The following is a 14,783-nucleotide window of genomic DNA, read 5'->3' on the forward strand; positions in this document are numbered from 1 at the left end:
GGGGTCCCACCGCCTGCCCCCCGGACTGGCCCTGGGAGGACGGAGAGGTGTTCGTGGGCGGGGGCGTCTGCAGGAAGCGGGCGGGTGTTGGGATCGGTGACAAAGGGCTCATTCTTGACTGTTTGCAGAGCTGTCTGTCCCCAGAGTGAGGGAAACGGGGTGGGGAGGGGAGCCTCCCCAAGTCCCGGCCATCTGCAAACCATTTAATGGAAGACAAAAGCTGTAGCTGTGAGCAGTCGGGAGTCCAAGGGTAAACTCCTTCTCTCCTGGCTACCGGGTCCAGACAAGGAGGCCGCGGTCCCGAAGCTGCGAAGCCAAGACCCCTGTTCCGAGCCCTGGCTCTCTGCCTCGTGATAGGCTGTGAGCCCCGGCTCCCTTCTCTCACAGAGGTCAGGGTGAGAATCGGGCGAGATGGGGGGTGTTTTATACATCCTAAAGTCCTGCCTAAATGTCAATTATTGGTTTTAATAGGCGACGATTGAGCTAAATTAGCTCAACTTTGAAGCATTCATCTTCTAGTTGCCCTAAATTAGTTCCTAAATTACATGTGTCGGGTTTTGTTTAAGAAGGCGGTCCCGACTTTTTGGAAGATTCTCATGTCCTCATCTCGGAGCTAGGAAAGGATCCCATGCTGTCTGGCCCTGCCTGTGCCCCTGCAGAGATTCTCTCTAACTCTGGACAAGTGGGCACTCGGCAATTGATGGGGACTTTCATGGTACCTCAGATTGCCCCCGGGTCAGCCCACGTCACCATGGGCAGCCCTGATGGTTAAAAAGGCCCAGACCGGCCTGATGGAGACTCTTGGTGACTCTTTGTGGCTGCTTTGTGTACCAAGCAGAGCCAGATTTATCCCTCCCAAATTTCAGATTCTGCTCCTTCCTGCCCTCCCCAAAGAAAAATGCAGATACTGCCCTGATCTTTGCATCTCTCCAGAGCTAGCTTTTAGATTCCTTTCCAAATGTTGGAACTAGAAGAAAGTATGGAGACCATCCACTCTGAGCCCTTGTTATGGATGGAAAAATTGAGGTTCGGAGATAAGTGACTTGCTTTGGTCCATCTTGAGTTGGAGCATTCCCCTCTGCCCCCCAAATTATAAAGTCAATATTCCATGCCCATCAGTGTTGGTCTGGCCCATGACCACTCCCAGATGGGACAAGAGAGGGATGGATGGATTCTTTCTCTGAACCTTATTTTTCTTTCTCTATAAAGTCTATGGGTTGAAAACTCTAAGTGTTTTTCTGGCTGACATTCTATGTACTAAGATTTCTTTTAATTCTGATAATATTCTGTGTTCTAAAGTCCCTTCCCTCTCTTGCATTCTCTGTTTTAAGGAGCTGTCCTTTTGGGTTCTAACATCCTGACTTCCATGTTCTAGCATCCTATGTTTTAAGGCTCTCATATTTTTCTACCGTGACTATGGGTCGAGTCTCCAAGCAAAAAAGAGTCAGGAAATCTAACAGTCACAGAGTTCTTTATTTTCCTTCTGTGGTTGGTCAGAAACAGGGTTTTTTAGACCAATTTCCCCAGAGTATTTATTCCCCCGATGGAGGGTAAAGGTCTGGCCTTCATTAACTTGGATCTCCTTGGAGAAGTGGCTGCGCTGGTCTCTGGTTGGGGAGGAGCCGGGTTCAGGTCCTGGCTTTGCGGCCTGATAGCTTTGTGCCTGGGCAAGTCCGTGAATCTGCCTGGGGAACGGCTTCTTCACCAGTAAAGCAAGAATCTGGTTGAGAGGCTCTGGAGGTTCTCTGGCCCTCCGTCTCTTTCTCTGGAAAAGGGACTTAACCGTCTCTAGTTTAAATTCAAGCCCCACCTTTGCCATATTGGATGTGTGATCCTTAACTTTGGGTGCTTTAATCTGCACTGGTAGAGGGCATTTCCTTACCCAGAAACCTCCAGTGGTCAGAACCACCCCTTGCAAAGAGGGGAAAAATCCCTGTTTTCTCCCTTCTGTCTCCCTCCCCTTTACCCCCCATTTGTCTGTGTCTCTCTCTGTCTCTATCTCTCTATATCTCTGTCTCTGTGTCCGTCTCTGTCGCTCAGGATGTTGACACGATTCAGATCATGGAGGGAAAGCTGCTGTATCACCTGTGCTGTTAGTAAAATTTCTCCCTGCCCCCCCAGAGCTCCTCCATTCATTCTTTTTCTCTTCTTCCTTTTTTTCTCTCACATTCACTCTTTTATAATTTGCTTTCATCTTCGACAAGCTCTGGCCTTAGGATTCAGGTTGCAGGAACTCTTGGGAGGACGGCGGACCTTTCTCTCTCCTGTAATCCTTCCCAAGCCTCGGCCTGACTCCTAAGGCCAGAAAACAAAATGTGTCAGTGTATATGTGTGAGAGACAGAGACACAGAGACACAGAGACAGAGAAAGAGACAGAGATGAGAGTCAGGGACAGAGACAGAGATGAGAGACAGAGACACAGAGACAGAGATAGACCAGAGACAGAGACAGACCAGGGACAGAGACAGAGACACAGAGACAGAGATGAGAGTCAGGGACACAGAGACAGAGATGAGAGACAGAGACAAACCAGGGACAGAGACAGAGATAGACCAGAGAAAGAGACAGATCAGGGACAGAGACAGAGACACAGAGAGCTCCTTCTTTGTTGTAGGGGATGGAGGTCAGAAAGAAAGTGCCTTCCCCCTCAGAGCTGCTAATAGCTGGATCCGGGAAGCCAGATAAGGGTCAGAGATTGCTCAGAAGGGAAGTCCGACCCCAAGGGAAGGGAAGTGAGCAGGGGACAAAGGTTTCCCAGGAGTGGCTGGGGGTGGAGCGGACTGAGGACTGAGGAGCTGGATCCGGTACCCCCAAGTGGGAATTCTGACCAGAACCCAGAGACATGAGGGTCCTCAGGCCTGGAGGCCGGCCCACAGCTGCCCATCAGATGGCTCTGCTGGGAGGAGCTCCTTCCACTCGGGGACCACCTTCACCTGACCCCCAGGAGGGAACAGAGCCCGGAGCCGCTTCAGGTTCTCCTCCCCGGCTGCCTCTCCCAGTTCTTTAAATTGTCCCAAGTTCCGGACTCACTGGGCTGGCGGCTCCTGGAACCCCTCGAGCTGTTGTCCCGGCGAGGAGCGGGGCCCCTTGGCGTTTGGCCCAAGTCTCTGATGGTGGCCGCTGACCCGGGACTGGATGGAGCCGGGAGGTCCCTGAGAAGGGCCTGATGGCGGCTGATGGGACTCCAGGGGAAGCTTGTTCTTCCTTTGGCCCGACTGTCCCTTCCCCTTGGGATCCTGTGGCAAGATTGCTTGGCTTTGGGGGAGAAGCTATGGCTCATCTAGTTCAGCGTCCCCATCTTAGGTATGAGGAAACTGAAGCCCAGAGACAAACGCAAGGTCACACAGCAAAATGGGATTTCGAGCCCAGAGCATCTGACCCCCAGGCTGCTCGTCTCCTCATCAGACCAGAGTCAGTCAGTGCAGGTTTTTAATTATGTGCCAAACTCTCACCTGGGCAAATCACGTGGTGACCCCCCCCCAAGATTATTTAAATTTTTTATTTAACATAATAAATTCATTGAATATATTCATAAATTTAATGGATATATGTAATGAATATGTATAAATTTAAATTATTTGGATGTGTAATGTATTCAGAGACATTTTGTTGGGAGTTCTCCCTTTCACATCCACATTGCTCACTTCCACCTCCGTCCCCGTTTCCCGGCCTTGTTTCCCGGCTGGTTTCCGTTTTCCGTCTTGTCGGTTTTGCTGGTTTCTCGGCTGGGGCAGAAGTCAAGTTTCTCAGTGTAGCGTCCGGGGCCGCCGGCCTGGCTCGCTCCATGAGCTCGGACGGGTCACTTACCCATTCTCCAGGAGTGCTCTGCCCCAGTTAGTATTCATGGAGCACTGAGGGTGGCTCTGGGCCCTCATCTCAGCCATTTTGTGCGCGAGGAACACAAGGTCCCCTTTACGTTCCGCACTCTGAGGCGGGTCCCAGACCCAGAGGGCCTTGGGGGGCCGGCATCCTGTGCTCTGGGGCTGGCATCCTTCTGGGGTCCTTCGTGGCCTCACGTTCCCAGCTCCCCGCTCACAGGCTGCGGAGCCCCCTCCTCCCTCCCGGGCTGCCCTGCCAGCTTCCTCCTCCTCCTGCCACAGGAAGGTGGCCGTTTGTCTGGGAAGGGCACCGGCCGCTCTATCTTTAGAGCCCCCTCCGAGCTCTCTCCTGGCCCCTCTTTCCTCCCATCCTGTCCTGCCTTCTCCGCTTTGATTTGCGGGAGGAAGCGGCCACTTGTCCGGTTACCTCTTCCCTTTTGCTTCCCAAGTTCCCACAGGAACCTGGGAAATGGGCTGTGGCCCGAGGTTAGAGCGGAAACTCTGTGCAGATAGCTCCGCGTGGACAATGCTCAGATGACGTCACTTCTTCTCTTTTTTGCTTCAAAGTTCTAGCCCACTTTCCTTCTTCTAGTGCCCCCCCACCCTCTCTGTGTTTTTCTTTCTGTCTCTGTCTCTCTCACTGTCTCTGTCTCTTTGTCTCTCTTTCTGTCTGTCTCTTTTTTTGTCTCTGTCTCTCTCTCTGTTTCTTTCTGTCTCTTTTTGTCTCTGTCTGTCTCTCTCTCTGTTTCTTTCTGTCTCTTTTTGTCTCTGTCTGTCTGTCTATCTCTCTGTTTCTTTCTGTCTCTTTGTCTCTGTCTGTCTGTCTCTCTATCTCTATCTCTCTGTTTCCTTCTGTCTCTTTTTGTCTGTCTGTCTGTCTCTCTATCTCTGTTTCTTTCTGTCTCTTTTTGTCTCTGTCTCTATCTCTCTGTTTCTTTCTGTCTCTTTTTGTTCTGTCTGTCTGTCTCTCTATCTCTCTGTTTCTTTCTGTCTTTTTTTGTCTGTTTCTCTATCTCTCTGTCTCTGTCTGTCTCTGTCTCTCTCTGTTTCTCTCAGAACTTGGCCCTGTCCTGGAAAACCCTGGGACATCGCAGACTTGGTCTCTCTCTTTAACCTCTGATAGTCCCTTCCAGCTTCTCACTTGAGGTTCCCCAGCCCAGCTCCTCTGACTCCAGCTCCTGCACCCTCTGTGGCTTTAACTTTGGTAATGAATCAGAGCATTTGTTTTTCAAATCAGAATTTTGTTTTATCCTAAAATGAGTGATGAAATTAATTAAAATTATCAGAAAATTGAAATATTAACTAAAAAACATTACAAAATGGGGCAGCTTCGCGGTACTGGCCGTGCCCGTTGTGTTGTATCCTCCTAAATAAATTTAAGATATGATGTGTCCTGCCCGGGTTGCGCTGCGGGGGCGTCGGCCCGGAGCCCTCACCGTCTCCTTCCCTCTCTTGCAGCTGTACCTGCAGGCCCGCTTCACCTGGAGAGGGGCCCGCCTGCTCCGGCCCCTGCTGCAGTTCACGCTCATCATGATGGCCTTCTACACCGGCCTGTCTCGGGTGTCCGACCACAAGCATCACCCCACAGACGTGCTGGCGGGCTTCGCGCAGGGCTCCTTGGTGGCCTTCTGCATAGTAAGTGGCCGTTCTTCTTCCACAGGACACCCTTACCGACGGGGGGAGGGGCGCTGCTTTCCTGGGCCGGACCAACATTTTCCCTGACTCGGGGAGACCCAGGTTGTCCCTGACCTCAGCAGGCCGCGCTCTCCCATCCTGGCCCAAGGCCACCGCCCCACTTCTGGCTTTGGGCTCATTAGTGACGAGCTCGAGGAAGGGCGTTCTCATGGCCCCTCCTGTCCCTCTGAAGCCCAGATCATGGAAGGCCTTTGCTACCTGCATCCCAGGAGATTTCCCCGCTCTATCCCAGGTAGGCCCAGTCCTGGGGTCCTCGGGCAGGAACCAGGGCGTGGGCCGAAGCCCTCCGTCAGCCCTTAGCTCGGTGACCCTCCCCGATCTCCCCTTCCCGGGCTCGGTTCCGTCCAGCCCGGGCCCAGCCCCGGGCCATCCCTTGCGTAGTGGGAGGCTCCCTTCTCGCCCAGGGTCCCCCACAACAACAAGACGCTAACCTTCCTGGTCAGCACCCCAGCCCTTGGGTGTTAGAAAATGTTGGCCATTGAGTCTGAGAGCCAGGAGGCTTTTTACCTCTGTGGCTCTGAGTATAATGTGGGCTGAGGAGGACAAGTACAGGAGATGGGGAAACTGAGGAACCTAAATCCAGCAACAGGGAAACTGAGGCCCATAAGTCCAGCGACGGGGTCGCCTGGCTAATGCCTGTGACGGCTGTGAGAGCCGGGAGGGATGGCCCTGCCGTCCGACAGGAGGGGAAACGGGGCAGGCGAGGGGAGGGCCCGGGGCCGGGTGCCCGACTGGCCCCGGGGCTCACTCCCCCCCCCACCCCCCACGGCCACCTGCTCGTCTGCCAGGGGCTGGGGTCTGTCCCCTCACCTCCGGGTTCTTGGGAAATCGCGGCGGTGGTGGGTTTGCTCACTGTCAAAGCGTTGTTGTTGTTGTTACCGTCCTGGGGTGGGGGCTTGGCCCGCGCGTCCACTCGGTCAGAGGTTTATTTTCGAGAGGGGAAGTGAGGGCCCGGCCTTCCATCCTGTGCAGCTCGGGCCGGCCCCACAGGATGGGAGCGTGACCCAGGGGCTTGCTCTGCACTTGACTTGGTAAGAAGGAAAAAATAACCCTGACCACGGCCAGGGCAGTGGGCAAGGGCTCCGGACAGGGGGGAGGCCCAGGGCTCGGGCCAGCTGTTCCCTTGTGGTGAGCTCCGGCTCCTCTGGGCTGCCGTTGGTCTTTGAGGGGAGGGATTGTCAGGGCAGGGTCCGGGGCCGAGAATGCCGGGGCTGGGAGGGACCCAGGCCGCCCAGAAAGGGCCCAGGACGGGGACTGGAGGGAGGGAGGCCTCGGGAGGCCAGACCGGCCAGCATAGTTAGAGCCGTGGGGGCTCCGCGTCCGGAGGGTCCAAGGCATCCGAGTACGGCCGACTCCACGGCAAGGCCCCCCTGCTCTGCCCGCCGGAGAGAGAGCGGTCCTCCCGGCCGGGGAGCAGCAGGGACGAGGAAGCCGCCTGGGGCCGTCAGAGCTCGCCTGGACTCGTACCTTCTGCTCCCAGATCGGGGCCTTCCCCAGGCTCGAGGCGGGTGGGACCAGACCCAGGAGCCTGGGGGGACAACAATGGCGCCCTCCTTCCCCAGCGGGAGGCTGCCGGCCTGTTCTGCAGGTCTGGCTACACAGTGGCCACCTGTGAGCATGGGCGGGGCCTGATTTCCTCATCAGCCCAGTCAGGTCTGTCTCCCTTCACTCTCCCTATTCTCTCCATCTCCGTCTCTGCCTCTGTCTCCCCCCTTTTTCTCTCTCCCTGGCAGAGACCACACGGCAGAACCCGCTTACTTGTGCACCTTTTCTCCTCCCTCCTCCCCCCCCTCTCCCCGCACTCCCACTTTACAGGGAATTTCCCCCCTCTCCCAGAGCAGCCACGGGTCCAGATGAAGGGACGGACCCTGCCCCATTTCCTGTCTGGTAGCACAGAGCCAGGCCGACTCCTCCCCGACCCCTCCAACAGCTGGTAAATGCTGGGGAAAGTGGGGAGCTCCTCGGGGCCCCCGGCTGACCCTCCATCACATAGGAAGCAGCTGCCCATTAAACTCATGGGTTCTTCCCTTGACCAGTGCGTGTGGCTCTCTGGCTCTAGGGCTTAGTCTTTTGTTCCAGATCCTTCCTGGGATATTGGGGAGAGCCTTTCTGCCCATGGGAAAGAAGTGAGAAACAGATAGGATCAGACTCCTGGACTGTCAGAGCTGGGAGGGGGCTTAGAACAGGGGGTGTTGGGGCCAGGAGGGAGCTTAGAACAGGGGGTATCAGAGCTGGGAGGGGGCTTAGAACAGGGGATGTCAGAGCTGGGAGGGGTTTTAGAACAGAGGAGGTCAGAGCTGGGAGGGGCCAGTCCAGTCTCCTTTTGCATTTGAGGAAATTCTGATTCCAAAAGAAAGGAATCCGGGCTTGTTCGCTTGCCCAGCCCAGACTGCGCTGCGCCTGCTGCTTCCCTTAAGCCTCCCAAGCTTCAGAAGAACAGGGAGCCCAAGCCTCGTACTGGCCAAATCCCAGCTCTACAAAGCTTCTGAAGGAAGCCCCTTTATTGAGGTCAAAAAGCAGCGCGAGTCACCGATCGGCCCCTTCAGCTGCACGGAGGAAGCCGGCAGGCCGGCCTGTGGAGTCCCCTTGCCACGCCGAGGGCCAGATGGGGAGCCAGCTTCCCGGGCAGTGGCCGGCTTCCAGACGAACATCCAGAAACATATTTGGGGGCGGATCTGGTCCTCGAGAAAACTTCTTTTTAGGTCATTATGCAGACAATAGAGTATTGTAGTTGGGCGGGGGAGCCGCAGCCGAAGCCAAATGTTTGTTGACGAGTCAAGATGGGCTCTTCAGAAAGGCTTCCTGTTGATTCACTCGGTTCTGCACACTTATACATTCACTTATAAAATATCTCGGGCCAGAGCCTGGACTCGGCCGAACGGCCCATCCCGTCGGGAGCCCCCCGTCCAGACGAGCTGGGATTCCTCGCGCCGCCGTCCCCGGGGGCCGACGGCGAGGGCTGGGGCTGGGGCCGGGCCGCCCCCAAGCCGGGAGTCTGTCAGTGACCGGAAATGAAGCATCCCCCCTTTCAAAGTTTGACCCCTGCAAAGACGGGCACCCGTCCCGTTTGAGTGAATCGCCTCATTTCGGACCTCCTCTGTTAAATGAGCAGCTTGACCTTCATTTCCAGGCAGCTTGAACCGAAGTTTAGTGTTTCCCTCCAAATCCCGTTGGTAACGGGCCCCATTCTGAGAAGAGGTCCTTGGGCCTCGGCAGCCGCCAGAGAGGGGCGCGTCCCTGCGCCCCCACGGGCCCTTGGGTTTCTGTAGCTGCCAGAGAGGGGCACGTTCCTGCGCTCCCACGGGCCCTTGGGTTTCTGTAGTCTGTGTTCCTCTGTTCTACATCTCCTTCATACCTTTAAAGTTCTTGGTTCTTTGTCGTGAGCCAAAGGGAGGGACTCTGAAGCTTTTAGGTGCCCTCCAACAAGCAGAAACCAATTCCATTGATGACCGTTATCCCAATAGTAAAGAACAAATTACTGGAGCTGGCCAGAGATCCCCTCCACCTGGGATTCCCAGGACCCTCAAGTTGCTGCTTCCCTTCTATCCTTGTCTGCATTCGTTTTGTTTGTACTAAAACCTTTCGATTTGATATAACCAAAATTTTCTATTTTGTGATCAGTAATGGTCTCTAGTTCTTCTTTGGTCACAAATTCCTTCCTCTTCCACAGATCTGAGAGATAAACTATCCTGTGTTCCTCTAATTTATTTATAATCTCGTTCTTTCTGCCTAGATCATGGACCCATTTTGATCTTATCTTGGTATACGGTGTTAAGTGTGGGTCCTTGCTTAATTTCTGCCATATTAATTTCCAGTTATCCCAGCAGTTTTTATCAAATAATGAATTCTTATCTCCAAAGTTAGGACCTTTGACCCTCAAGTTACAAAGAGGCACGTCCTTCTGGATGGGAGGAGAGATTGCTGCCATGAGAGCGCGGCCCGGTGGGTTTAAGGGGCCGCGAGACTCCGAGTTCCTCGGAACTCGGGCCGAGGCTAGGCGACCCCTTGCTGCAGGTGCTCTCCATGCCTGGCCCCCGCTCTGAGCGATTCCTTCCAGTAATTCTGCTGGCTCTAATTTGCAGGGATTCTGGGTTTTTTATTAAAAAATGGCAGAGACTTTGCTTCCAGAACCTTTCTGATCACAAATCATCTTGTGCTCACTTGGCTCATATTTCCTATCTATTTCTATGTATGTATGGGTTGTCCTCCAATAGGAAGTCATCTCTCTGAGAGCAGGAACGGTTTCCATTTTGTGCTTTTCCCCGAGACCAGCGCAGGGCCCCCCAGCGTAGCAATAAATGCTCGTCGGCCAATTGGCCAGGGGAGTGCGACGTACTTGAGGGCGAGGCTGTGGGCTTTTTTATTGTTTTGTTCTTTTTTCTGTCTCGTATCTCCATCCTTGACCACAGTGCTGGTGCTTAATGGGCGCTTGCTGATTGATGGTTGAGTCAGCTTCCTTTGAGCCAGACTTCAGGCCCCCCCGAAGGCCCAGCCTGGGGCTGATTTTGGTTCTGGCCCATGTGTACGTGTCACGCGGCGGGAAGAGCAGGGCCCCCCACGCGCTTACCCAACCTGTCTGTTCCCAGGCTGGCCCCGTGCCCCGTGCCCGCGCGGGCCCGTGACTGAGCCAGGAGGAGCTCCTTCCCCTGAAAGACTGACGAGGCCGTTTTTGTGTCTAGTCATCCAGCTGCAGGAAGTGTCACATTGTTTGAGAAGTGACTCAAATGACTTTCCATCCACACAGACACGCTCTGCACAAAGAACTTTCTTCTGCCGTGACTCAGGAAAGCAGTGGCCCAGACGCCCTCACTGGTCTCCCGGGGCTGGGCCGTCCAGTGAGCAGCCGGAGCGTTAGCCACGAAGATCTTGGGGTCAGGTCTCGGCCTTGACACTGGGATCTTGGGAAGGTTATTTCCCACCTCTGGGCCTCCCGTTTTCTTGGCAAGATTTGGGCTCAAAGGCTCTGAAATTCTGGGATTCTGATACGTAGGTTTCCAGAGCATCTTAAAACATCACTTAGTCAGCTCTTGCTAAGGGCCAGAGGCACTAAGAAAGGCAGAAAGGAAGGCGGGACAATTAGGGACGCACAAACCTTAGATTGTGCGGTAAAAATCAATATGGCGGGATGGGCCTCCTACAGCAAGGGGATCCATCGTGGGCTGAAGGGGCCAGGGCAGGTCTGACAAATCCCGAGGGGCCCCACGGTGCCCGAAGAACACGGCCCACGACCCAGGCCGAGCTCCAGGTTTCCTCACTCTGTCTCTGATGGAAAGGGCACGGAGTCCACGAAGAGTTCTGCTTGAAACCCAGTCACTTGGGCTCTCTTTCACCCAGATTGTTTTTTTTTAAATAATGATCTAAAACATGTTTTTATTGTTTTTAATTGTCCTAGTTCATAAAATATTGAAACCAGAAAGGACCTTAGTCCAAATAGTATTAGCACAGAGAACCCCAAATGCTGGAGCCGGGAGGAGTCCGAGAATCTAGAACATGCATCCTGATCATTTGGCTCATCCCCCATTTCTAGATCCAAGAGGATCTGCCCGATGGGAATGTTCTAACAGAGCAGTTGGAGCTCCTTCGTTTTTGTGGGACATTCCTGACGCCTTCAAGTTTTCTTTATGGGTGGAGAGCGCCTTCTCCAGGAAGTGGCTCCCAGCCAAGTGGCGAAGTTCTTATTTTCATTGCCTTTTTTGTGTCTTCCCCCGGCCCCCACTCCCCATTCAAGCACAAGCCCTAAGCCTCTTTAACAGAGTGTTTAAGCCCTTCCAAGATTGTGTTTCATGAATCCTCAAAGTGTTTATGTAACCTCAAGCCAGCCCGAGAGAGGGAGCGGGGCGAGAAAGGGGGAGAGAGACAGGAGAAAGGGGAGGATAGAGGGAGAGAGAGAGAGGGAGGGAAGGAGAGAGACAGAGAAGAAAGGGGAAAAGACAAAGAGGAGGAAGGGGGGATAAGAGGGAAAGAGAGGGAGGGAAGGAAGGAGAGAGACAGGAGAGAAGAAAGGGAAGAATAGAGGGAGGGAAAGGGAAGGAGAAAGGAAAGAGAGAAACAGAATTATAAATGTGCAGGATGGATGTACTAAGGTCTGAATACAGGGAGACTTAAGAGGCAAGTTGGAGCCTTCATTTTTTCAAAGTTGACTTCTTCAAAATTATAATCTAAACTAAACTAAAATAATAAATTAAATTTCTAGAAGGAATCATGGGGTGATAGAAAGGGCAGTGGACTAATATTGGGGTCCTGGGTTTGAAGCCCGCCTCAGCTCCTTCTGTTGCTTCTGCCTGTGGCTCTCTCCCTGTTCCTCAGTCTTGTTGCCTGGGAAGTGGGACTCGGACTCGTTTGGCCCCGGCAGCCCCTTCTTGCTTGGGTCCGTGATCTATAACCACAGCCTGAGCATTTATGCCCCAGGATGCATTGTGTGATTGGGGCCCGCTCCCTTCCCTTCTGGGTCTCGGCCATCGTGGAGATGAGACAGCAAGGTCTGCTTGACCACAGGGCAGAGAGGGGGTGGAGCTGGGGAGAAGGGCGACAGGTTCACTTCCGCCCGATAAGCGTCGACGAGAACCAGGCACTGGGGCTTGGGGGGGACTGATGCCCTTGTTGCCCAGGGGACCGGCTCCCAGGCGGGATTTTGTGTCCTGACGTTTCCTCTCGGCTTCCTTCCAGGTCTTCTTCGTCTCCGATCTCTTCAAGAGCAAGACGGCCATCTCGCTGCCCCCCCCTCCCATCCGCAAGGACATCCTCTCCCCCGTGGACATCATAGACAGGAACAATCACCACAATATGGTGTAGGCCGCTGGCTGCCCAAGAGGTTCGCAAACTGACTGCCGACAGCACCCACTGCTGCTGCTGCTCCCAAATCTCATCAGACAGTAGAATGTAGGGGAAAACTGCTTTTTGCCCGATCTTTTTTTAAAAAACCTTATTCCGTGGCCTTGTGAAATTGTTTGTGGTTCAGCCAGATGGAGACATCGGTGAAAACGGACACACTTTTCCAGTGCCGACGGACTCGTCCCACGTGTTCATGTTGTAGTGAACGCCGGCCTGTTCACGGGGAGCACGCGGCTGCGTCCGGGGGGCCCCGTCCGCGCTCCTCCCACAAGCCACTTCCGATTGTAGCCCCCCGGAGGCAACGACAGCACTGAACTGAGGCCTGCGGGCGGCGGCTTCCCGGCCTGGGCACCCGGTTCCCGACTGACTCTGGCGGTGTCCCAAGCCCCCTGTCAGAATGTCCAAGCGCGGCTGCTCCGGCCGCCCGGGAGGGGCTCGTCCCCCACTCACCACTTTACCCTCCTCGTCCCGCCGGTGACCGGAGCTCGCTCGCTTTTAGCCACTAGCATGCTTTGTGGTCTTTGACCGACAGCACAAGGGTGACCCTACCACGGGGGGGCCTCCTCCCGGTGTCACCCCTTCCCTTTGAACGCCTCGTAGCGGTCAGGCAGTGACCCCGAGGCCGATCTGCACTTGCATTTGGCTAAGTCAGGTGCGTTTTAGATGAAGTGAGGCGTTTGTTCCCCATCCTTCTTCCTCCCCTCCCAAAAAAAAAAAAAAGAATTAAAATAAATGCATTTTATCATTTCCCCATGAGCCACATAATCTTAGACAAGTCCAGGGTTAGGGCTGGATTCTGCCCTGAAGGAGGTCAGCCTTCTCTTAAAAAAGTACAACGGGACGGGGGCGGGTGGGGAGGGGGCCGGGACAGAGAGAGCGCCTGGCCGAGGGCAACAGGTTGTCCCGCATCCTCCAAGGGTGTCCCTTTCGGGCCCTCGTAGGCAATCTTCTTGCGATGTGTAAAGCACTGTGGATTTGGGATGGAGTCCCGGGAGCCGAGGGTCCGGCGGCGGCGGCACGCTCTGCAGGGCAGAGCCCCCGCCCGCCAGAGCCCCTCTTTCATTTCCTCATCCTCTACTCGGAAAGCCCGACGAGTTAGGTCTTCTTAGAGGCAGTAGGTAGCGATCCAATGACTTGGCTTTCCCAGGGAAGGAAAAAGGGGATTGAAGAATCCTCCCCGAGCCCCGCTCTCTGGCTCTTGGGTGAAGACCTTGTAAAGGGCTTAACCTAAAGGGCCGTGGAAAACCAAACAGATTGGCCATCGGCACATTCAAGAATCCGTCCTGCCATTTCAACTATAGCAAGCTATGATTTTTATATATAAATATTATATAAATAATGTATAAAACATTAAAAATTAACTATGTAAAATATTATTTCTGAAACAGTTTTAGATATATCCACTATGATTATAAACAGTGTCTTGACCTGTGTTATTTACATCATGCTGCTTGAAAAAGCATCGAGTTACTTTTTTTTTTTTTTTCATCTAGTCAACTAAAACATTCGTAGCTCTGTAGGAGTTGTCAGAAAATGAAGAAAAGATAGCGACAGCTAGAGATGGTTGTATAAAAAAAGAGCGAAATTGTCTGTATTTTTATAATGTCGATGTTTGTAAAGAAAAAAATTATTCAGAGACTTTTGTAGAATACGAGAACACAAAAGTTTGTATTCGCAGAACAATGGCTGTATAAATGTGCTTTTGGAAATAAAAGCTCATAACATGACTAATTACATCGTGGCTCTTCTGCATTCCTTGGATCTCAGGCCTGGGGGATTCCTGGGGCTTCTGAGCTCTAGAATTTGGGGCCCTTGGATGAGAAACTTACCCCTGTCCTGCACTCTGCTCTCTCACCCCCAAATCCAGTCGGTTGTCACATTCTCTGTACCTCTCTCTGTTTCCCTTACTTTTCCCTTTTTTTAAAATCTTTTTTTACTCTTTTCCCTTACGTTTGCCCACTTCTCCTCTGCTGGCGAAGGACAGGGACCTCCCTCCTGGACTATTGGACTCCTCCCTCCACCGCGTCAGCAACTCACCTGTCCCGGCACTCTTTCTAAAGGGCAGATCTGATCCCGTCCCTCCCCTATACAGTAAATTCCTCTGGCTTCTCTCTCTCTGTTTCATTTTCTCTTTTCATTTCTTTCTGTCTTTGTCTCTACTTCTTTCAATTCTCTCTGTGTCTCTGTCTTTTCCCCTCTGTCTCTCTCTCCTGCTCTGTGTGTGTCTCTCTCTGTCTCCGTCTCTGTCTCTACTTCTTTCAATTCTCTCTCTGTCTGTCTCTCTCTCTGTCTCTCTGTTTCTCTCTCTGTTCTGTGTCTTTCTGTCTCTCTCTGTGGCTCTGTCTCTGTCTGTCTCCATCTCTTTCTGTCTTTTGTCTCTGTCTCTGTCTTTGTCTCTATATATGTGTCTCTTTCCCACTCTTTGTGTCTCTTGCTCTG

At 53.4% G+C, this 14,783-nt stretch overlaps 1 protein-coding gene across 1 annotated transcript in view; it reads left to right on the forward strand.

Moving 5' to 3' along the window:
* PLPP3 (phospholipid phosphatase 3) overlaps window positions 1-14,078 on the forward strand; it is a 66,380-nt gene extending 52,302 nt beyond the window's left edge. The window contains exons 5-6 of the mRNA XM_051999598.1: window positions 5,277-5,453; window positions 12,180-14,078. Coding sequence (XP_051855558.1) covers window positions 5,277-5,453; window positions 12,180-12,305 — 303 coding nt within the window. The 3' untranslated portion in view covers window positions 12,306-14,078. The remainder of the gene's footprint in view (window positions 1-5,276; window positions 5,454-12,179) is intronic.
* Window positions 14,079-14,783: the final 705 nt, after the last annotated feature.

Source organism: Antechinus flavipes, chromosome 4 (genome assembly GCF_016432865.1).
Source record: "Antechinus flavipes isolate AdamAnt ecotype Samford, QLD, Australia chromosome 4, AdamAnt_v2, whole genome shotgun sequence".
Lineage (NCBI taxonomy): Eukaryota > Metazoa > Chordata > Mammalia > Dasyuromorphia > Dasyuridae > Antechinus > Antechinus flavipes.